Source organism: Megachile rotundata, chromosome 3, assembly GCF_050947335.1.
Source record: "Megachile rotundata isolate GNS110a chromosome 3, iyMegRotu1, whole genome shotgun sequence".
Lineage (NCBI taxonomy): Eukaryota > Metazoa > Arthropoda > Insecta > Hymenoptera > Megachilidae > Megachile > Megachile rotundata.
The window spans coordinates 3827453-3852877 of record NC_134985.1 but is presented as its reverse complement, the minus strand read 5'-3'; the positions used below and the strand labels follow the sequence as shown (position 1 = coordinate 3852877).

The 25425-nt window shown below is 34.9% G+C and overlaps 1 protein-coding gene across 10 annotated transcripts in view; it reads left to right on the top strand.

The window, feature by feature from the left end:
* The window catches only part of LOC100880577 (uncharacterized), a 789502-nt gene that overhangs the window by 90696 nt on the left and 673381 nt on the right, over window positions 1-25425 (top strand). Inside the window, exon 2 of one of the 10 annotated variants that reach the window (XM_076530105.1) lies at window positions 22101-22144. The exons of the other annotated variants lie outside the window; for them this stretch is intronic. Within the exon in view, the coding sequence (XP_076386220.1) occupies window positions 22111-22144 (34 nt within the window). The 5' untranslated portion in view covers window positions 22101-22110. The remainder of the gene's footprint in view (window positions 1-22100; window positions 22145-25425) is intronic. 10 annotated transcript variants of the gene reach the window in all.

Genomic DNA, 25425 nt, shown 5'->3' with positions numbered 1-25425 from the left:
CATATTTTTATCATAAATTTTATTAGCCATAGTCATAAAATAAATTTCTACTATTTTTGCAATCTAGACATAGTTATTGTCGTGTTGAAAAATAAAACTTTGTTTAATTATATTATGTATATATTTAAAAAATTATTTATTGAGCATATTTACGTAAATTTTGCTATTCGTTCTCGTTGACACAAACTTACATCTGTTTTCTTTGAATACCTTGTACCGCCAAAATCATTGAGCCGCTGTCATGCATTTCTTGTTTTTGTAGATTAATTGTTCTTTTCTTAAACCGGAAATGTAATAATTTAAACAATAATGGTTTGCGTAAAAGCATTGTAGAACTGTAAAACCTCCTAGTTTCACTTAATATAACATTATAGTATAGTAATATAATAATAGTAATATAACATAGCAACATACTATAGTAATTGTAGATAAGTGAAAAATGTTTGATTTTGTTCTTCTAGTAATTTATCAAGTTTCTGAATAAGTTTTCAGTAAAAAGTTATTATATTATAAAAGTTAAAAATTGTTAATTGGTCGTGTTCACCGTAACGATAGTCGAGCTTTGTAGGCGTTATGCACGCTTGTGCCAACGAAAGCTAATGTTCTATACTCGAAGGACCACCCGATGCTTCGGGAAAAAATGACTAAATCCAACTAGGTTTGAAAATACTACGTCAGTTTATTTCTAAGTCCAGTACTATGTTCTAATCGAGTGCTATTGGTATCTATGTTGTTTGTTCCTAATGCTGATTTCTATCTAGCTGTTTTCTATCTATGCTATTTTCTATCTAGGTCTAGGCTGAATATATGTTGGTTGCAATCTGTCTAAAATGTCTAAAACTATAACCGATGTAACCTCGGTAAGGATGTTCTTGGCGGGGGAGGAATGTTCCGATTGGGTGACAAAAATTGTGGAAACTAGGGAAGGGAGGTGAAAGTTTACGCCCTTCTTGGGTTTTTCCCAGTCGCTACGTATGACTAATTTTGGCCCTTGACCGTGGCAAGTAATAAAGTCACGCAGTAAATCATCAAATTGGCCGAAGAACTCATACTTGCGTTTGGCGAAAACAGTTGATTGAGCCGAGAAACGCGTACATGTGTTCATGCACGTAAATCTGTGCATGTATATATAATATGTCCAGAATATGACTTGGAATGCTATGAACGAAAACCGCGTTTAGGCAGAAATATACGCCGGCAATTTTTAATGACTATCGCGGCAGGAGCTCGGCCCCACGGTTCACTTCGAACCGTCCCGTCCGCAAAGGGCTAGATAGACCATAGTTACATTCTATACGCACTAACACCTACTTCGCGGCGTGCTGTCGAATTATATGTATAGAAAAAAAAATAGCTATACAAGCTTTGCCTATGTTCGGCTGTCCAAAGGTTGACATGTTCAAAAAAATCTTTTAATTTTGCGCCGCCTCCGAAAAGGTTGAAATGTATTTAATATACTATCTAACGAGTAAATAGGTTTAATTCATATCTGTGACGTAATTGTATGATTCAGAGAAATAGAAATTACTTCATTAGGAAATAGAAATTATTTTATACTTTTTAGTGCATTTCGAAGTCGGTGTATTTTTTTTCCGAAAATTATTTTATTTTAATTTAATACGAAGCACTCATTTCTCCAGAATATTTTCTTCAAAGATGTTAGACGATGAAGTTACCAATTTCCGTTTTAAATTTTCGTTTATTAAAACATACTCTCATGTACTTTTTAGTATGTACACTATACCAGTTGTTATTTTGTTATTGCGAGCTTGCTATACAATACAGCCATATCACAACCCAAACAATGAAACTTATTATTCGTCCAGACAACCTCCTCTTTAGACAACAGTGATAATTTTTATTGGTTTTAGCGTACAATATGATGTGACAAAATAATATGTTGTGTAATAATTCCGTTCTAAGTGCAATTGAAAAGTTAATGTAATTTCTATTTTATTACTATTTTATTTCCATCGAATATATTTTAAATAACTCTTAATATGTAGTATAATAATATTTACTGACACGTCATTATTTTTATGTTATTACTCAAAGAATGTCGGTTATCATAACAATTTTATTTTATCATTTGGTATATATATCTGCAGGAAAGGAATTATGAAACGCTTGGGACGTCTGCCAGTTAATATCTTGACTTTACAATAATGTAAAATTTTCACGCTTTGAATTCTCCGAATCCACAAATTTTTAGATTACCGAACATTTATATTTCCAAATTTTTAAATTATCTATTTTTAAAATTTGTCAAATGCCGAAATCCCTAAATTTTTAGATATCTAAAAGATCCATATTCCTAAACATCCAAATATCTTCAAATTTTAAGATTCATGAAAGTTACTAAAAAAAACGACTGCTAACAATAAGTCTCTTTCCTCTTCGTTACTATATTTTCTAGGAATAACAGATATTTTATTAATTTTATAAATTTTAACAATTTATATTTCAAATGTTTGTATGATAATCTCATCTTTCAATTTAAAATACATATCTGTTAATTGATAAACTAATATTGAATAAACGAAAGTAAAATCGGGATTGGTTAATAATTTTATATAAATAATTTAAAATACAAATTGTACAAATTCTTACAAGGAAAGGCACGCAAGTGTCCCCCTCCGATTTTGATGAAACTTCGTAGGTTTGTTAAGCAGGCAAAAATAAGGGACACGTATTTTTTTTTATCGGCTGAGACGCGGGTTTAAGGGGTGAAACGAGCCCTTAAAGTTTCGACCCCTTTTGGTTATCTCGAAAACCATACGAGATACATTAAAACTTCTAATAGAAAAGTTGTATGGTTTCTTGCGTATAATAACAGGATGTTAACCAATTTTGCAAAATACAATTTGTTTGTAACAAAAAAATTTTTCATAACCTTATTTTACAATTTATTCAAATTTGTATAATGACAAAAAGTGTAGAGAATTTTATTACAAATCCATTGGTATATATATATACAATATTGCCTCCTACAATTCCTCAGATTTTTATCATAAAGGTTCGCGCGCGCGCCCGCTGACGCTCCACACTATATTAAATCGGATGAAGTCGGACAATATTACACTGTCAGTCAACATTATTTATAAGCATAAATGAGAAACAATTACATTTGCGTTGTAATTAACATTTTTCGTTAAAGTACAGAGGTATTCTATATGTTAATTTTATTAGGTAATGAATAGTTTAAATACGTTAAGGAACATAATCACGGCAATGGTGGTATTGCTCGAAGAAATGATTCAAACGGTTTTCGATGCACCGTGCACATAAAATAATTGCTGCGTCACTACATATGTGGCATAGTGGTTCATTATGTGATGCATAGCATGTAACGAGGCATATTTTCATTTAGTTGATTACCTTCTTTTTTTTTGGTTATGCCTCGTTACGAGGATCCTCCAGAATTGCCAGCCCCACTCCTCCGCCCACGCGGACCCCCTCGCCGCTGGGGCAGGTATGAATGAGGGGGTGCGTGTGTTTTTTTTTATTTTTCGGACGCCACGCTTTTCTCCCCCCCCTTTTGCTGCCACCAACCACCACCGGAGCCACCGTTGTCCCCGGTCGCGGAGGAACCTCTCCCTGAGCGACGGAGGCGCGGGATGGGTCCACCGAAGGAGACACCGGCTGTCCAGCGCGGCGCCACCCTGTCATCCTCCGCGGGGGCGACCGGCAGCCGACCACCGGGAAACGCCAGGCCTGGGGACAGGCCACCCCCAATTGCCACCTCGAGAGGGCCCCAGGACCTGGCCACCAAACACCACCGTGGAATGGCCCATCCTCGACGCCGAAATCCTCGGGGTGGGGGAATACCGTGAACCGGGGAAGAAGATCGAGAGAAGCCAGCGAGCTGCCGCGACGGAAAGGCGGTTTTTTTCGCTACAAGCCCCGCTTAAAAGCCTCAGTTTCGGACCTTTTCTTTTGCTCTTTCTTTCGTGTCTCGTTTTTAGTTTGATTTGTTTGTAGTGCGTTCCGTTTTTCTGCTATTTTTCTGCTTATTTCTACTGTGTATTGTGTGCCTGCGTGGAGTGTTTGTCGCCGCCGCTCCAGTGTGGAATATTTTTGGAGTACACCAGCGCAAAAAGGTAGGAGGCCTCTCCTTATCCTTCTTTTTGTTATTCAGTTGCGCGTGGGCGAGGGCTATAGGACCCCTGGCCCCAGTGACGAGGACCCTAGAGGCCGCGGACGGTCTACACGACACCGTCCCCTCTAATCTAGTTTTTCGCTGTATTTGGTATTTAGGACCAACGTCCCCTTACTGTCCACGACCCCTCAGAGGGCGTGTTCCTTCGCGGACGAATACCTCGGCGTTTTTTTTGTACCTCTCTCTTTTCTCTATCTTTGTACTCGCGCGTACTGTGTGCCCCCGCGCCGCGAAAGCCTCCCTCGCAATTGGCGAGTCGACCCCCTTATTCCTCGACCGTTGCTTGTAACGCGGGGGGCCCACGCGAATTCATTTTTCTGTTCTGCTTACGTGGCCCACTTGGAGGCCCGAATAAAAGCATTTTCTATTGGATACGAACTCGCGGGTCTTTTACTAGTTTTTTTTTTTCTGACCCCCTCTGATTCCCGCTCCCGACAGAGCAGCCGGAAGGGCGATTACTACGGACGAGTGCATTAGCACTGGCGCGGCGCCCCGTTAAATAAATCAGCCGTGGGTGTGAGCATCGGTGCGTGGAGGGCCGTTTTCCCTAACTGCCCCCACTCCAGGGAACCCCCTTCGGGCTTTCCCCCACCGATCCGTCACAAGCAAAATACAGGATTTTGAAAATGAGGTCTTGACGATATGTATCTACTTTATACCATGGAGTATTTGAACCTCGATTACAGCAGACCATGTTCAAGGCGATGAATATTTTTGTTATGGCATCGACATCCGGAAAACTTACAAAAGAAAATTTTAAAACCTGGTTAACAGAAGTTTATTCTCCAAATACGAACAACAAAACAGCTCTGTTATTAGATTCTTGGAGCGCGCATTGTTGTCGTAGGATTGACGAAGCTGTTACGTACGGATACGGTTGGAATGAGGGAAAAAGAAGGAACACTCGGTAGTTCCAAAAGAGTAAAAAAAATTCTTTATTCCGTAGGATTATAAACCTGGTACATTTGTTCGCACCTTAATTTGTTCCATATTGGATCAACTTCGCTGCCTTACGCTCAAGCCTCAACTGCTGCCTCGAATCGGTAGCCGGGAAGCACCTACCAGATGTAGGTTGCCGTCCGGGAGTCTCGGTAGCTCACCAGGATTGGCGAACCTGACGATCGGGTGCTCTTGGGGCTAACCAGTATTTGAGGCAGACACTGGGGGGCGTTGGGGCGGCCGTGTAATTATGATCCGCTGCGAACGACTGACTAACTGTTGTTGATTGTAACTGATTGAATTCTTGTCGACTGTAACTGATGGCGACTGACTGACTCTTGGGCCCGTGCGGCCCGTATATTAATGCGCGCTTATCGCCTCAGGATGCGCGATAAGCCGGTCCAGACGCTGACGCTGCGTGGGGCCAGGTGCCCGACGCTTTTTCGTTGACACCGTATGCAACTGAATATCGTTGCGGATTAAGCATCTATGCAACCGTTGAGCGACGGTTGGTAAAATATCGTATAGCGGCTGGAGCGAGCTTATCGGGCACGTACAATTAGTCGTATTTCTAATTGCCTAAATGCTTGAGCAGCGTCTTTGGTTCGTTAATCACGCATTACATATTGTGTTGCTCTATGTTATAAAGTGCTGATGCGGCCTTATTATCCGCGTGAACTTAATGCATAACTGTCGTTCGCAGCGGACTTGGGATTTTACCCAAGTTGTAACGTATATGCAAGAAAAAAAAAATATGGGTAGTGGGGAGGAGGTGGAACGTAACAAAGCTATTCCGATAAATAAAGAAATAATGTTATTTATGATTCTAACTGGAACTACAAAATATTTACAACTATTATACGTGTACGGATTTCGCGTATGGAAAAATTTTGTTTGTCGCTTTTCGGACATAGTTGTTATATTGCAATATGACATTAATCTCCACACACGAGATAGCATTCTAAAACTACAATGACTTGTTTATAATCAGTTTTCTTCACCACGATTTGAAAATTTCGTTTTATGATATAAAAGTGAATTCATATCGTCAAAACCACCTCATTTTCCAAATACAGTAGAATTTTGCTATGCATCACATAATAAACCACTATGCCATATACATATGCCGTGACGTACCTATTATTACATATACTTAATGTGGGAAACCGTTGTGTTTGAAACATTTTTTTGAAAAATACCATTATTGCCACGATTATGTTCCCTAACTTATTCAAACTATTAGTTACCTATAAAATTGACATATACATAGAATACCTATGTACTTTAACAATAAATGTTTTGTAATACAAATTTAATAAAATTAACAGTTATGTATAACGCAAATATAATTGTTTTTTATTTATGCTTAAAAATGACGTAGACTGGTAGTGTAATATCGTCCGATATGATTCGGTTTAGTATCATGTGGGCGCGCGCGCGAATCTTTATGATAAAAATCTGAGGAATTGTAGGAGGCAATATTGTATATATATATACCAATGGATTTGTGATAAAATTCTCTACACTTTTTGTCATTATACAAATTTGAATAAATTGTAAAATAAGGTTATGAAAAATTTTGTTGTTATAAACAAATTGTATTTTGCAAAATTGGTTAACATCCTGTTATTATACGTAAAAAACCATACAACTTTTCTATTAGAAGTTTTAATGTATCTCGTATGGTTTTCGAGATAACCAAAAGGGGTCGAAACTTTAAGGGCTCGTTTCACCCCTTAAACCCGCGTCTCAGCCGATAAAAAAAAATACGTGTCCCTTATTTTTGCCTGCTTAACAAACCTACGAAGTTTCATCAAAATCGGAGGGGGACACTTGCGTGCCTTTCCTTGTTAGATGAAAATTATTGATGACAGTTACAGGATTTGTAGAACGTAAAAATATTACCCGCAAGAGACCATAGCGACTTTCCTCCTAGACCAGCTTAAAGGTCCCGGAGAACCGCCAAGCGGTTCTCCGTCCACTGTCCCTAATTACACTGTTCAACACGAATTTTGTTTTTTAATACCCATTGGATGATCCTTGTAGAGTTTTTCGTCCTGAACAAGAATCCGAAAACCGAATTGCTCTATTACCCTCAGTTTTTGAAAAACACGAGCTTTTGTAAAAACACGTGTTTTGGGTAGAAAATGCGATATTGCGAGAAAACTAAAAAAGCTATAATATTCAAATTAGTTTCAAAAGATAGAGGAGAGTGTCCCGATTAAATTTGTATATATAATTGTTATATTGCATAATTCTAAGTGGGTGTAAATATTGATGAAAGTTTAACCCTTTCACTGCGGCGCGATTTTGGAGTAATCCATCAACAGGGACGATGCGTTAGACGCATGTCGGTCGCTGTGCCGTGCAGACCAGTGACCCTAACAGTATCCGGAAATTTGATACTATTCGTAGGACTTAAAACACAATCATTGCAAATTGTTGAAAACAGCAAAAATAAATACAGAAATATGTCGGTAATTTGCCAATAAGTCGGTTATCAAGTATGTATATTTATCTACTATCTATATGATACCGCTCGTTTCAATTAGATCCTCAAATGTTAAAATAAAATAATATTTACAATGCTCAAAAGAAATATGGCATAGAAAAATTTTAGGCAAAAATTGGGCAAATTTGACTGATGATAACTCCGTGAAAAATTATCGCAAAGTTATGCTCTTTTCTTTAAAATAAGCTTGAGATCTCTACTTTAAGATCTTATAATTTGATTTTAGATTTGATGCATCCATACCACAATAACACCGTAAATGTGAGGTCATGTTTACAATATTGAAAATTACAAAGTTTGACGAAATGCATGGACTTGCCACATTTTTTTTTTTTTTGATGATACTGTTTAAAGCAGCATAAAGTCCAAACCTTCATCTTTAGTTTCCAGTACGTAAAAAACCGCTACCATTTTTTCCCGCAAAGATACAGAACTTTAAAGAATGATTTTTCACGGAGTTATCATCAGTCAGATTTGCCCCATTTTTGTCAAAAATTTGCCTATGCCATACTTCTTTTGAGCAGTGTATATAATTATTCTTTACTGTTCTCTCTGCAATTACGATATCGTACACGTATATTAAAAGATCTTGTGTTTCATTTAAAGTTCCTTCCTTGTTGTTTCTCGTTTTAAAATAAATTCATTTCGTGTTCAAATTGTGTTAATTGTGTTGGCTTATATTTAATAGTTTTCAATATTATATTATAAATCTGTACTCCTATTTCCATCACAAATGAATTAAATATATCTATTATTGATTTATTTTAAGTAGCCTTTTATAAAAATGTAGCAAAGCTACATCACATTCTTTGCATTCATACCTAGTTTCTCGACGAATTTTGTGTTTACTGCATACTGCACATTTTCGAGCAGAATCTTTTTTTTTAAAAGACGGATTAAAATATGTGCTAGGAAAATGCCTTTCAATAAGACGTAATGGGCGTATATTTAGGTCTCTTGTATATATCGATGAACATATAGGGACGTATATTTACGTCTTTCGTATACATCGATAGATTTAGCATGTATATACGTCTTTCGTGAATATCGATAGACTTCTCAGGACGTATATTTACGTCTTTCGTAGTGAAAGGGTTAAAAAACGGCCGTGGTACGCATTTCCTACGTATTATTTTTGCATTTTTAGAAAAAGTTATTCGTCTAGCGCGAATTCGCTATACAGTATCGAATTCTATAGACATTTCTGATTAAGAAACTATACGGGGTAAGTGTTGTAGCTGTATGCAATTCCAGTAAATCGAAAAAATATCTGCGGGGAGCACGCACGCGGCGTTTTGCCGCCAGGCGGCCATAGCTCGCTCTCCTCGCCAAGTCAGTGCCGTGGCTACGCGCAACCAGCATCAAAAAACTTTCTATTGTATACATTTTATTTTTTCTATATTATAAACAGATTTCAAAACTGTCTTCAATCATTTGATTCTTAAATTTTGAGTTATAATATTTTATAATTGTATCATTGGTAGCTAAAAATAATAACGAATAATAACAAAATATGAATAATAATAATTATGAAATAATAATATTAAAAAAAATTAAACATTGTAAATATAAAAAGTGGATGTCTATTAAGCCCCATCATTGATGTTGATTGCGCGTAGCTACGGCACTGACTTGGCGAGGAGAGCGAGCTATGGCCGCCTGGCGGCAAAACGCCGCGCGCGTGCTCCCGGCAAATATTTTTTCGATTTACTGGAATTGTATACAACTACAACACTTACCCCGTATAGTTTCTTAATCAGAAATGTCTATAGAATTCGATACTGTATAGCAAATTCGCGCTAGACAAATAACTTCTTCTAAAAATGCAAAAATAATACGTAGGAAATGCGTACCACGGCCGTTTTTTAAACTTTCATCAGTATTTACACCCACTTAGAATTATGCAATATAACAATTATATATACAAATTTAATCGGGACACTCTCCTCTATCTTTTGAAACTAATTTGAATATTCTAGCTTTTTTAGTTTTCTCGCAATATCGCATTTTCTACCCAAAACACGTGTTTTTACAAAAGCTCGCGTTTTTCAAAAACTGAGGGTAATAGAGCAATTCGGTTTTCGGATTCTTGTTCAGGACGAGAAACTCTACAAGGATCACCCAATGGGTATTGCAAAACATAAAAAAAGTTTAAATTTGTTGGACAGTGTTACCGGAGATTTTCGACATCTCCTACTGTGGGACTACCAGCCTCAGGGCGTTACACACAGTACCTCCCCTAGCCGTTGGCCTGAACGGCCCCAGGTTTGCCGAAGCACCCCTGTGCACGCAAGGAGATCGCCAGCTAGGCATCGTTTCTAAGAAGTTTACTAATGCTATCTCGCTCGCTTTTACTTCGCTCTTCGATACAAAATAAACTTAACGCTATATTCGCTTTTACAATATAATATTCGCAATTCACAATATTTCGCACAACGAATAACCATGATTATTTTACATTCACTCACACATAACCCATACTTATACAATTTTCACTTAGAAACAAATAAACTAAATAATCTACGATAAGTCTTTAACAATATCTGAAGAATTGTTTATCTTTTATTATATAACACCTTCATACTTTAGACAAATGCTTCAAAGCATCTATTTATATAAAACGAAATGAATCATCACATTTGAAAATTCTGATCTTTTCAGAATTTTTCAACAACATCAGAAGGTCAAATGAATAAGAGGATAAGCATATACCTCACGATGTCATACAACATTTATTTGAAGCATTTGTATTACATTATTGATATTTACATAAATAATGAGGTATGTACATTCAGAATGGACGAATTGTATATTAACTTGTTTACTTGTTTACTTGGTGTTAACGCTCGTGATTGAAATAAATTCTTTCGAGCTTTGTTGAATATTGCACGTGGTGTGCCGACTAAATTTGTGTTTATTCTAAAGTGAATAACTATTTCCTTACTCGAAGGACCACTCCAAAACTTGGAGACTATACAAACTAATACAAGTTGTTACTATACGAATGTTGAGAGGCGAAATGACATTTTTCTTATGAACATGAAGGTACGTTACTCGCTTACAGTTTTTACATGGTGAGGGTGAGGAAAAAATACTTAATTTCTATTGGCCGTACAAATGGGGTGGAAATGGAGGCTTGTGACGTATGAAGAACATGGATTTTTCCCAAAAAATGACCATAGCAAGTAATAAAACCAAGCAGTACCTCGACATGAATAGAAACTGAAAATAACGGACTCTACTGTTAAGCTTAAGGTTCTGGCAATCAGATGTAAGGCAATAAACTAAAATACTCGATACAATATAACGACTCCTTGGGTGTTATTGCTGCTATAGGTAAAGAAATTAACTGAAGGTCTGACCCTTCGCTATGGAACTAAATTCTAAAAATTTAATAACGGGCCTAAACACTTGGAATTATGGATGCTAACTACATTTGTGTCATTTATGCTATTAAATACTGGAACATTTTGACACAGGGGTAAATACATATTTACACAATCGGAAGGAGGTTTGCAACCACATTGTCTCTTTTCTTATTGAATTAATGAAGGCATTAACATGTTTGAGCTTATAAATTTTATACGAAATAATTGCGGTATGCACCAGACGCTGCACGATTATCTCACGTTTATATTTCTCAATAGTGTACAGCTCCTTGAAGGTTCTACTGAGGTGAAACGATGCTAATAGCGTTGTCGATAAAATACTTTTCCTCACAGTAAATCGTATCAAAATTCAATCACACGTTGACGAAATATCAAAGCAAAAAAGAAACATATATACAGAGGCATATGAACATACCCGTCAAACACATAACACTCTTTCTTTTTGCGCCGGGGGTTAAAAATGAAATGATGTTTGCTTGTTTGTTTGTTTCAAACGCTTTCACGCTTTCACGCTTCGAGCGAACAACGGATTTGGCCGAAATATTGCATGTAGATTCTTTCGAACCACGAAAAAGACTTAAGCACCGTTTATCCGAAACAGAACGTGAGATTCCCGTTAGCAAGCAGTAACTTAGATCCGATCCCACTTGTGTAATACGACAAAAGTTAAGTAATAGGATTAAGTCAGGACAAGTTTAAGTTAAGTCAATTTTATGTTAACTAGAGATTAGGATTCAGGCTAGATTAAATGAAATCAAAGTTTGGTTAGATCAAATGTGGTAAGAATGTATGAGTATTAAGTTAGGTCGTGGTTTGATGTTGAAGTTAATATTGGACTACGTGACGTTAGAATAGATCGGATTTAAAGTAGATTGGGTTTGATTAAACCGAGATTAGATTAACTTTACGTTAATTGGGTAAAAGTAAGATTAGATCGATGTTAGATTAGGTCTGAGATAAAGAGCTCATTAAGTCTATAATAAAATATATTTATTAGATCATATTTTAAAAGCAAAATCGACGTAAAATTTAATGAGTATTAAAATAAATTAGAAACAGATTGAAGTCGGATTAATTCGGCCTTAGGTTATTTTGATGTTAGTTTCGCTAGTAATTATACACATATTGCAAGGTAATGACGCTTAGATTATACAAAATTAAGTTATTCTCGAACAACAATTGTGTATAATGCATAAACATTCGATAATGCTATACTTAACGAGGTATCAATTTTTAGAAATTTGTGAAACAAATTTGTGTCATATACACGAAATAAATATTAATTTCATGATATTCCGAATTCATACCGATATTAGATGGTAAACCTTGTGATGAAGAATGATGTGTTTCGTCACGAGAGACTGAAAAAGACAGGAGAGGTTATTTTTTTTTAAAAGGCGGGCTTATTTTTTTTTTTTTGCGTTATTGGTTCGTATAATTGTGTGCGCGCCTATTACAAACGCCCCGCCACCGACCGCGGCACACACAAGTCTACCGTCACGTCGCGTCGCACAGTGGCGAAAAACGGCGAAAACGTGGACAAAATTAATATCTTCAATTCTGAAATAAATTATTTAAATGTTTTTCGATAAAATGATTATATTAGTGTTACAAATTAATTTTTTGTGTTAAAAATCGAATTTTGATTTGTTAATTAACTAATACAGTTAATTAACTAGTACGTATGAATTTTTATCTCGGAAACTATTTATCGAAATTAATTAAATCTTTTTGCATTTTAAACTTGAATGTTTTAACTATCATAATAATATTTTTTTCATTAGCAAATTCATTTTTTATTATTAGAAATTGTAAATAAATTTTTATTTTTTAAATTTTTTAACAATGTTTAAATATCTAATATGTAATATATATATGGGTGTGGATATTGAAATCTCACCTACAAAACAAGACATTTTGCAAAGGTCAGCGACGACATATTTGTTGTCACGTATGATAATAGGGCACGCGCGTGAACATAAATGTGAATAACTCAGAAAACCGCAAATTACCGCAAGATATCGTTACAGATTCTTGTTCGGGAAGCTTCCAGCTTTCATTTAAGCCTATTTGGTAGGTGAACCGAGATGAAGATCACAACTTTTACCTTACACAAACATTAAATATGACTATGGCTTATATGTCTTTCCATATCACTGTTAAAAATAAACATTTTGTTGTGCAACTTACATAATTATAATGTTAAAGTATCATATAAACAGCCGATAATAGTGGATGAACATAATATTTAAAAAATAATGAACAGCATTATATTAAACTTTACCCGGAAAAATTGACTTTAAAAAATATTCAACTTTGGAGGCTCATATCTTCGAAATGGTAATAATAAAGACATTAAAATTGTGAAAACAGTATGCACAGATTCTTTATAAACTAGTTCCATTAAACGGATTTCAAGAATTGCGATTTTCATTTTTTGACTTTTGTCTACGTTTCCGCCGTATTTCGCCACTGTGCGTCGTAAGGAACCTCCACCAGGATGAGAGAAGCGCAGGATGGGTCCACCCAAAGACTTGACTATCCCCCCCCCGCCAGCCTTCGCGGGAGCGATTGCTACTGACAATGCCGGGCCTGAATAAGCGCTGCCCCAAGCCGCCGCCACGACAGAGGCCTCACATCCCAGCCAATCGAACCAGAATGCGGTGGCCTATCCCTCACGCCGAACTCTGCGGTGAAGGGAAGAACCGCGTATCGAAGATGAGAAAAAGACGAAAGCAAGAAGCAAGCGAGCCTCGGAACGGCAACAACATGAATATTTCTGTACAGTGTGTGCGAAAAGCTTTTTGTTCGTTAATACGCTGCGTTGTTGACCCACAGTCGGAAAATTACACCGGACAATGGAGTTACGAGCTCATGTTCGGGTAGAACCCTCGCTTTTTGGCGTGTATTTTTTCTCTTTTTGGACCGTAGCAGCGAGAACCCTCTCACGCGTTTTCTCGTACCACGCTCTCCACGAGAGCAGGAAGATCAAATTTTTATTTAAAAGGTAAATAATACCGAAATCGTCTTAGTTGGTTTCCACTAAAACAGTGCAGTATCTAGAGAAAATTTCCCTGTATTGAACCGCTTAAAAAATACTTAAAGGTATTTATAAAGTTATAAATGTTGGAATATACAAAAATCAATCCCACGTTATTTCTTCCATAGTTTATTTTAAAGGCAAGGAATAAACATCCTGTCTAATTAGGAATTGGACAAACTGCGTTGTCCAAGACGGTCCTTCTAGTGTGAGCATGCTGAGATATACAAAAGTATCAATGAGGCGTGGGACCTCTCGAGCACGAGGAAAAACGGTCCGAGGACTAGTCTGAAAAGCGCACGTCTCGAGAAAGCATCTAGTAAAAGAATATATAAAAAGAGTTCACTGATTCATTTTCAAAGTTAAAATTTTACAACTGTGTTTTATTAAATAGCACCTTGCTTCCATAATCCCAATAATAAATTAAAAACCAATTTACAACTTTGAGCAGAAAAATAATAAGGATAATTAAACATTGTCAGTAATATACATATAAGCCTGAAATATCAGATTGAAATGCAATTTGACTTACTAGAAATATATTTTCAAAATAGTGTTATTGATTTAATTTAAGATACCATTTAATTAATATAGCCCTTAATTAGGCTAGACCCATTCTTTGTTATTTCAAGCGGGAAGATTTGTTCAAAAATATACTTACAACTGCGTCGCAATTCACCGTGCAGATTAAATTTTCAAATATTTTCAGGGTTGTAAGTATTGAAATCACGATAATTCGCGACGCGTTATTCTTCAAAATTTATTGCAAAATAACTTTTTCTCTCATTCCGAACAAGTAATTTGGTTTTATGCTATAATTGTCGGCAGACAATTTGACATTTACTTAGCTGACGAATGAATGATGACTGTTTTGCGAACGTATGAAGAGAGGGTGTAACGAGCCGTTGTCGTCCGGATTCCCGAGAGTTTGGAGTCAGTGGTCGTACGGTGATTGGTTTTCGTCGAAAAATTGAAAATTCCAATCAGTGTGTCCTTTGAAGATTGGATTCAACCTTCTTAGCTCCCTAAGGGATCGTCTATACTATGCTAGTAACTGGTGCTACTTGCTGGTGGGTAGTTGAATTTTTGCGCTTTTTGCTTTACCTGTACCAGGACTATTGGTGGAAAAAAAGTGCAAGAAAGAAATGAAACCAATTTCTTTTGCAGATTTTTGTGAATTTCAAAATTCAGAGGTATGAAAATCTAGGGATTTGGGGATTTAGAGATTTAGGGATTTAGGGATTTAGGGATTTAGGGATTTAGGAATTTAGCAATGATTTGGGTGACTAGGAATTTGAGAATTTGGAGATTTCGGGATTTCAGGATTTAGGAATTTGGGAATCTACGCTTTTAGAAATGTAAGAATTTAAGAATGTAGTGATGTAGGGATTCAGGAATTTAGGAACGGGAGAATTTATAAATTTAACTATTTGGGGTTATAGAGATTTAGCGATGTACGAATTTGAGGATTTTGGAAAGAAAATTATTTCTTTACTTTCTCACCTTCGTTTCAAACAACAAACCTGATACAAACAAATCAAGAAACTCAAAACGTACTGACAAATCTACTGACGCTAGTCACTGGCATAACGTGAGCTTTTCCTGGCGAACGTTTCGTGTAAGTCCAAAAAAAAGGTCAGGGCTCACTTGAGAGCGCGCAATCATCGAGTTAACAGTATAACTTCATAAAGGCATGAATTATCACTAAGGTTCTAATGAAGCCATTTGAAAAGGGCATAAATTAACAGGCTACATAATCAAAATTGGATGCAAGTATTTACTTAATTTAATTAGTATATCTTTTGTCTCGTACAATATGTGTATAGGTTTTAATGTACATTTAATGTAAGTGTAGTACAAGTTTGATATGATATTCATACGTCTTTACGTCGCGGCGTCTAACAAAACTCTGTCTTGAACATGCGTGCAGGTTTGCACATGTCGAAAAAACAAACGACAATCGCTTCGACGAAAAACTCCGCCGAACTCGCAAAATACGTTACTCTACCTACAATACATTGTATGTTTCCTTACAAACTATGTTACACTCCCTACATGTGTATTGTATGATCGTTCTGATACCTTCGGATAATGTTCCAGATTATATTTTATTTTTAAAGGAAGGAAAAAATCTTAGATTATTTGAATCGATTCAACTTAAGAATCATTAAGTACCTGTATTTAAAAAATTAACTACGTTTTAACATTTAGGTATTAAACGCAAACTAGCACAAGTATCATATTAATAAATATTATAATAACATATGTAGGATTAAAATATAATAATAGAATTTTTATGATAGAACTTTTAATTAAACAAAAGAGTAAAGATAATCTGTAACACGATGAAATTAAAAATCCAGTTGAACGCTTCACGGTTCAGCAGAGACTACCGTCGACCTCTCCACCTCTTCACGCGACGCTCCGTCTCAAAATCTCCGACGGAGGAGATGCGTCACCGCAACATCGCCACGATGACGCCCTTCGTCAATTTTCTTATATTTTTTTATTATTGACCCGACACATTAAAGATATAAATTTTTTCGAAAAATTACATCCTTGAGAATTCAAAATTTATCTACCAGTCAAAGCAGATAAGAAATTATATGACATTATGTTATGAATTACACTCCTATGTTAAGCTGTTATGTGAGATATATGGATTCGGAGACTCAATGTTAATTTTGATCTAGCCACAACTTAATGTTTCTGAATTTGTTTCTTTGTACATATTTAATCCATTTATGCAAACTGGAATACAATGACAACAGAGAGTTGAAGATAAAGGACTGGGAAATTAATATGTGAGTCCGAAGCTTTTCTTGTAAAGGAAAATGGTGTATGGTTTCATAAATTTATTGTTGCTACGAATCGGTTCAGAGTTTTTCAGGAAAATTACTGTACTACAGTCGAAACTTCGAATTTAAATTATAATGTGTAATAGTTTGGAGCACCTTGTATTATTGCGTTCTTAAAAGTAAATATAATTCTCTCGTTTAAGACAATTTATATGTATATATATATATAACAGCCTAACTCAAAATCTAGTCCAAATTAGGAAACTTTCCTCCGTACGTTATTCAATACGACTGTATGTTGTATTAAAGACAACTTATTCTAGTAATTGAACACTTCACAGTGTCCCCCGTATGTGTTACAAAAGTTAGATTATGATAAATTATGCATTTTAAATTGAGTGTTTCAAAAATGTGGATAAATGACCTCTCTGAAGCTAGTAGGACCAAACCATATTGGACATAGTGGAATATTTACTTCTTATTTTCTACTAATTTGTATCACAAAAAATAATTTTGTACCACGTGCCGTTTTCAACAAAATCGTCGCACTGTCAGCACTGTTAGCAGGATCAAACGTCATAAGTGATAAAAATGAAAAAAAGAAAGCAAATAAGAGATTAATATTAAATTAGCAGGACCAAAATGATAAAAATAACAAAAATGAAGAAATGAATGGGATACATTTATTGCTGAATTTGTACTAATTTGTACTACTTAAATTAATTCTAGTTATTTCCATATTATTCTTCTCCTATAGCTTCAAGAGGAAGTTGTTTCTTTTCCAATTATTTAACAATCAAAGCAATAAAATTGAATTAAAATTTATTTGGTACTAGTTTGTATTCGCGAAACTAAGTGTGTCATTTAAGGGGGGCAATACTTTTAGACCGATGAAAATAGGCTGATTTTTGTGAATTTTTTTGTATAGGATATCTTTGTTTTGCGTTTTTGAAATTTCACGTATAATTTATTATAACTATTGCCTATTACACAATATTTTTTGTTTTTAAATACATTTAAAAATGGCGGAATTATAACAGTCCTTCCTGGAAGTGTTTGGCGCGTCTCGTGAATCGGTGTGGGTTCTACCCTTACAAGGAAACATATCGAACCGCGACACACCGATTTTAATGAAACTTATGTGAAAGATAGTTCTCAAAAAAATATTTGACACTTATTTTTTTTTATCGGCAATCGTTCACATTGAAGGGGTGAAAATAGCCCTCGAAGTTGGGGGTTGAAACCATGTTTTTGGGAATATCTCCGGAACGAAAGAAGATAATTGAATTCTTTTTTTTGTAAATTGTTCGTCTTTAGATAGGAAATTTTTGTGCGTAAAAAAATTTCAGGAAACTTTATTTGTTTAAATAATATTTAAAAAATTTATCATTTTTGTTTAAATTTTTGCACTAAATGTTGATGTATTTTTTTGCAACTCCGTGTACGTAAACTATAGACAAAAATAGAGGATACGTGTTTTTGGAATTTTTTGTTTGTTGCAATGCTTATTAGATATATAATTTAACATTACCTCCTGTGAAGAGGGGCAATCAGCAGTTTTATTAAAAATATCATTATTTTTACAATCTTTTACATTATTTTAGCGATTTTATACCTCTTCAAAATGTGTGAAATTAAAGAAATGGCGCGCTTTTAAAGAAAAACTTTGAATTTTATTGAAAATTTTTGCACTATTTTGCAATAAAAAGGACTTTAATGTTCAATTTATTTCATACATTTAGGTTCATATGTTAGATACTATTGTCATGGATATATGCACAAAATTTGAGCGCGATTGATAAACTAGTTTTTGAGTTATCAGCCACACCAATTGTAAAAATGTAGTTTTGAGAAAAACGCGTTTAAAGTTTCAGTCCTCCGTACTAAACGCGTGTGTACCCGCGGCGCTAATCGGCCATAATTTCAAAACGGTTCGGTATTTTGGTTTAAAATTTGGAGACCATATTTTTAAGATGTTGGACTAACATTTTATGGAAAAAAAAAATTTTCAATTTTTTAAGATTCTAAAGGTATTGCCCCCCTTAAGAAAACGTCAACAAGAAAAACATGCTGGTATAGAACTTTTATTTATTTTAACCGCCTTAAAATTGCGTATTTTACTCGATGTGTATTGATTAATATTATTTTGCATTTCAATATTGAGCTATGCTTCGTGATTTAGTTGTGAATTACATTGTTATCTTTCATCTCCTATTAAGTAAGTTAATATGTTGTTTCATTTAGGAGTCAGTTTCATGACGATTCTAACTCGTCATTCAAAATGGAACAATATTTAACGTGTTACTTCTTGTTTATATGAGAGCAATTAGTATGAGTTATAACAAAGTGTTTCTTTCAGTGTTTCAGTAAACATTGTTTGTGATACACTAGCCCCATAATGTTACAAATAAGAAATATATTTTATGAAAGTAATAATGAACATTTTTCGGAAAGCAGAGACTTTGAGAAATCTAATAAAGAATTTTTCAGTGATCATGCCGCTGACGAATATGTACAATGAATTACAAAGTGCAGATGATGAAGATAATAGCAAAGTAGGAAATTGTAGGAATTGGTAAACTTGAAATTAACATTTCTCTGAATATTTCTTTGAACCAAAACTATTTTTAATTAATTGTAAAAGATACATAAACCATTTTTTACTCATTCAACGCTCTCACTTCACACTCATCTTTTTCTTTCTTCTTTTGTTACAGTCTTACCAATCTCCTCACGCCTACCAACCTACACACTCCTACCAACTTACTCACTCATGCCAACTCACGCACTCATAAAAAAACCAACTTCACAGAAATAATGATGATGGTGAAAAAATATCAGATTTCAAATACGCATCGGGCACTTATTGAACTTTGATAGTACATATATTTTATCATGAACCATTGCTAAAATAATGGATTTGGGAAAGAAAGAAAATGTAGTTGATATAAAATGTTTTTTTGAAATACCTGGTATCAATTTTGTATACCTAGGTTAGGTGGTAATCTATGGTAAAATTATATGTGTTTCATAAGCAAGGATTTTTCCAAATAAATCAGTATGCAAACGGTAAGTGTCTGTGTTCTATCCTGACTGTAGACATTTAACTGTGAATTTCTGTAACTGCTGAAAGGACTATATTCAAATAGCATTCTTTGTTTAGACTTAAATGTCAATGTAATAATATATTAATGATATTGTCATACACTCAAAACATATTTCGAGAAAAAATGTATTCACGAAAATATAATATTGCTTATAATATAACCAATTTTAAACAGAAAGTTGTTATTTAATTCAATAAATATATACATGTTTGTTTTTTATGCTTGATAAACGATTACTTTACGGAAGATGATTCGATCAGAATGAAATCGTTATTTATTTGATTTTGTATAATATGTAATGTGGTATTGTAAAATTATTGATTTTGCATATTGCATTATATAAAATATTTATCCGTTGGTTCTAGTTCTAAATTATTTTTGTAATTTTTTGAAGTTATTTAATGCCCAATATTCTTATTGTAAGTAACTTATTATTTGTTACTTTTATTTATATGTATTCATCAGAGTCATACAGCAAAAATCGATTTAACTGAAAAAATATTAAACACTGATTTTACCTTTTATTTAACTTGGATTAGTGTATAGTATAAATTTGATATAGCAAAAATGGGAAAGTTGCATTTTAATTTAATAGTGATAATTGGTAATTAGGAAACATAAAACAAGTCGTAATTTGTGCCAAACGAAAAGTTATTGTTTAATATCGATCAGTAATTTGGTTATACACTTTTAAGTGTAAGCGATTCAAGATGTTAACAGAGATACAAGTGACCTTCAAATAGGTGACATATTCCAAATATTTTTTTCCAAACATCATCAATATTATTAATATTTTCTCGATTTGTGCATTCGGTGTGTGTCTGATATATTTGACATCTTTGTCAAAATCTACTTTCTTTTTTACTTAGCTTTCATCTGTTCAAAACTTTTTTTTTTTTAACTCCACTATACATTACAATTCGTCTCATAGAGACATTAGGTAAATTGTTCAATCGAGTTGAGTGAATTAAAACACGTAGATGCACGTCCCATTGGAAGGCATCTGAGCAAGATTATATTGTAATTTGTTGTATTAGTAAATCCTTGGGATGCTTCCTTTGTAGTCTTCTCGGCAATTCCTCGGCATACAAGCCATTTGCCAATGCGCTGGGAACTGCGCATAGACAAGACAGACTCCGCAGTCTTAACTTGTATCGCTCGGTTAGTCTTAACACTTCTTCTTTTACGGAGATTACCTGTAGATCTTTGCATATGTCTTCGTTACGCATATACCATGGTGCGTTTACTATTGTTCTGAGTATGATAGATTGCATGGTTTCTAGTTTATTTATGTGAGTGCCTGCTGCTGTGCCCCATAGTTCGATTCCGTATGTCCAAATAGGTTTTATTATTGATTTGTAAATTAAAAGTTTATTTTCTGCACTTAATTTAGAGTATGTGCTAGTGAGTCAGCACATATTCCTTCTTTTTATGCGAATATGTTCAATTTTGCTTCTTATATGGTGTTTCTACGTTAATTTTGAATCCAGATGCATACCTAAGTATTTTACAATTTCAGTTTGTTTTATTTTATCATTTAGTGTTACCGACGGAACAGTGCTTTTCTTTAGGGTAAACGTTATATGGTTACATTTGTCAGCGTTTACTTTTATTCTCCATTCACTTAGCCATTGTTCAAGTTTTAGAAGGTGTTGCTGAAGTATATAAGATGCAATATTAGGGTCTTCGTGAACGACTAGAATAGCTGTATCGTCCGCAAACGTAAATATTGCAGTTTCCTCTGTAGTAGGTACGTCAGCAGTGGTGTATAGCGTGTAAAGTAGGGGCCCTAATGTACTACCCTGTGGAACTCCTGCCTCAATTTGATACAAGTTGGAACAAGAATCTTGAATTTTTACGAAAAATGTTCTATTTTCAATGTATGACTTGATGAGCTCGTAGTACGAAGTCGGGAAATTTTGTTTAATTTTGTATAACAGGCCGACGTGCCACACCTTGCCAAATGCTTTTTCTATATCTAGGAAAAGCGCAGTGCAATATTTCTTTTGCTCGGGGGCGAGAGTGATTTTGTTTATAAGCCTATGGATTTGTTCAATCGTGGCATATTTATTTCTAAATCCAAATTGATGCGGAGGGATTAAGTTTTTCTCCGTAATTATCTTTTTTAATCTAATTAAAATTATTTTTTCTAATAGTTTTGACAATATGGGAAGCAATGAAATCGGTCTGTACGATGAAGGTAGGTGGAGATTCTTATTAGGCTTAGGTATCATAATAATTTAAGCCCTTTTCCAGATGGTAGGAAAATACCTAATTCTTAGCACAGCATTGAAGATGATGGTAATCAATCTTACCGCTTTTGATGGGAGTTCTTTAATAATTTTTCCGTTGATTAGATCAAACCCAGGAGTTTTCTTTATGCGAATTTCTGCATTTAGTTTTTTAACTTCATTGAGAGTGGTTTTAGGGAGGCTTTGAGAGCGATCACCCCCGGTAACAATGGGTGAAGTTGTACCCAAGTTGGTTGCAGAAGCGATCGTACTGTTCGGTTTAAATGTGTCCTGTAGATGATCAGCAAAAGTGAAGGCCTTTTCAAGGTTATTTTTGCCCAACTGCCATCGGCTTTTCTTATAGGAGGAGAAGGAATGATTGGTCTTTTTAGCCTTTTAGTAGCTTTCCATAACGCATATCCTGTATCTTCGTTAGGAGATAGATTAGAGATGTAGGCATGGAACTCTTCACTGCAGTGGTTTTGAATTAATGACTTTACCTCTTTGGTGATTGAATTTAATTTCTTTTTGTTTAGTGGAGTTTTTTGTTTCTGCCAGATGTATTTCAGCTTCCGTTTCAATTGTATTTTTTCTATTATAATACTGAGGATAAGAAGAAAATTTCCTTTCAGTTTTTATTTGTTGAGTAGCTGTCCGACATGCATTCTGAATTAGGTTTGTAAGATTTGTTCGGGGGTCTTCAGAGGTATGTTGCAGTTTATTTTTTCTTCCAAGATTTCTTTAAATTGTTGCCAGTTTGTGCTAACATTGTATAGATAGGGTGTTAATTCAGTAGATGTAACCTTATGCAGGTAATCAAGTAAGATCTGAGAATGATCAGAGGTAAGATCTAGGCAGGTTTGCACTTTAAAATATGATCTATTTAATCCTTTAATGATTGCGAAGTCAAGTAAGTCTGGTGTTTTATTATAGGCCGAGGGCCAATATGTGGGTTCGCCCGTTGATAACGTATCTAAGGATAACTTTTGTATTATTTGTTCTAATAGTTTACCTCGCGGTGAAATTGTTTTTGATCCCCATAAAGTGTGTTTGGCATTATAATCTCCACCTACTATATACTTATTTCCCATATCCTGAAAAAAGTTAGCGTACTGTTCAGCTGTTATTTTATGTTTTGGAGGGCAGTAGACAGTAACTAATGTTATGTTTCCATGAGCATGGTTAATAGTTATTATTGCTGCCCCACCGCGGGCGTTGCCGGATGGGTGTTTGGAATCATAGATATTATAATGGGGAATTTTAATATAATTTTTTACTGTGAGGTGGGTTTCTGCAATGAGCATTACGTCAATTTTATTTAGGTTTAGGAATACTTTTAACTCTTATATTCTTTGTTGTAGTCCGTTAGCGTTCCAAATTGCTATTTTTATTTTTTGTTATTGTTATTAAGCACGCGTGTAAGAAGCTCTATCATTATATTAATTTGTTGTGATTGTTGACTTAGAAGTTTGGTTTGTTCGAGAAGCATGGTCGTTATGAGCTCGGTATTTCTAGATGATTGTAGTAATAAAAGTTTAATATCTGATATGTCGGTCCCTGATTCATGAGTTTGTGTACTGCGAATTGCGTCCTTTTGAATTTCTTGGGTTCTTGTTGCTTGTGCGTAGGTCTTTGTATATGTGCTATGTTGTCCTGAGGCGGTATAGTCAGTGACAGTTTGAGTGGGAGGTTTTGAATTTTCAGTGGCAGTTCTAATTCTGAGTTTGGGATGTAATTTTTGTTGCAACTGTTTCCTTACTATACATCCTTTATAATTAGCAGGATGATTTCCTTGGCAATTAGAGCATTTAACATTGTCTATTTTCCCTGCTAATGGACAGTCTGTAGTAAGGTATTTACCCGCACATTTGACGCATGCTGGTATTCTGTTACAGTAATTTCTAGTATGACCATAAGCTTGACAGCGTAAGCATTGAGGTATATCTCTTTTTGCTCTGGGAGGTTCAAAAGATACTATGGTGTTAAGTAATCTATCGATTTTGTAAATTTCTTTGTTATTATTTTTGGGTTCGAGTTCAATGAAGAAAAGTGGTAGCGGTTTTTTTGTGTCATGTTTTACTATGTTATTTATTTGTCTTACCTGGTGATTGAGTTCTTTTAATTCGGTAATGATTGAGTCTATGTTTGCTTTAGGATGCATACCTCTTAATACTACTTTATAGCTTCTGTCCTTCTTTAACTGATATGTATGAAAGGTCGCATTCTTCTCTTTCAAAACTTTAATAATTTTACTATAGGTTTCAGTAGTGTTAGCTTGCACCTTGACGTAGTTATCTTTTTGTTGCTTTAATGTAAAATTTTTGTCAGCTATATTTTTTAGAAGTTCCATAAGGGGTTCTATAATTAGGGCCTCAATATATATAGGCGGAAGTTTTTATTGGAGATTATTATTTCTTGGTGTACCGTTTTCTGCAGGCTAATCAATAGTTTCTTGTAGGATACTAAATTGATTTTGAGTAGGTACATTCGTTAACCATTTTTCGTTGTTAGATTTTTGTAGATCCATTGTCAGATAATTAGGTGGTTTGAGTTTTCGTTTTTTGTTATTCGGGGTGTAAGTTGGTAAGCTTGCTGACGGTGTATCCGTTTCCGTTAAATTTGGGGTAATTTTTGAATTATTGTTGTAACGATGATTGTTTATGAAGTAGTTTTCACCAAGTTTGGTGAATTTAAAGTAAAAATCAGTCGATTTTGCTTCTGCCATTTGAAGCTAATGTTAAACTTGCCAGTTGGCACTGGCAAGATAACCTAACGGTTATCACTCTTAAACTAACTAAGAATAGCACAATAACACAATATTAACACACTGGTAATATGTATACACTTCGCGTAAACACGTTTGATTACTCTGAAGATTCATACGAGACTGTTCAAAATTGGAATTATCTGGTCACTATTTACAAACTTTAATAAAGCAGTATGTGTCATTGTTTCTTTATAATAATTCTTCGTTAATCGTACCGAGAGCAATTCGTTTTCCTTAATTATGAAGCGGCTACAGAATCCGTTGTGAATAGTTAATATTTACCGGATCCTCCTTCGTGAGTTCTACCACTCTTTTTCGTGGAAGTTTTCTGTGCTTATAAACTGTTTGAGAATTTTTTGCCAAAGGCACTACCGTTTTAATCGCCAGCGACATTTTAAATTAACGCGCTCTCGTGCAAGGTAGTCGATCTTCTAACGACCTCCGATTTCAAAGAAATCTGCCGCTAATGGAAATAACACGACG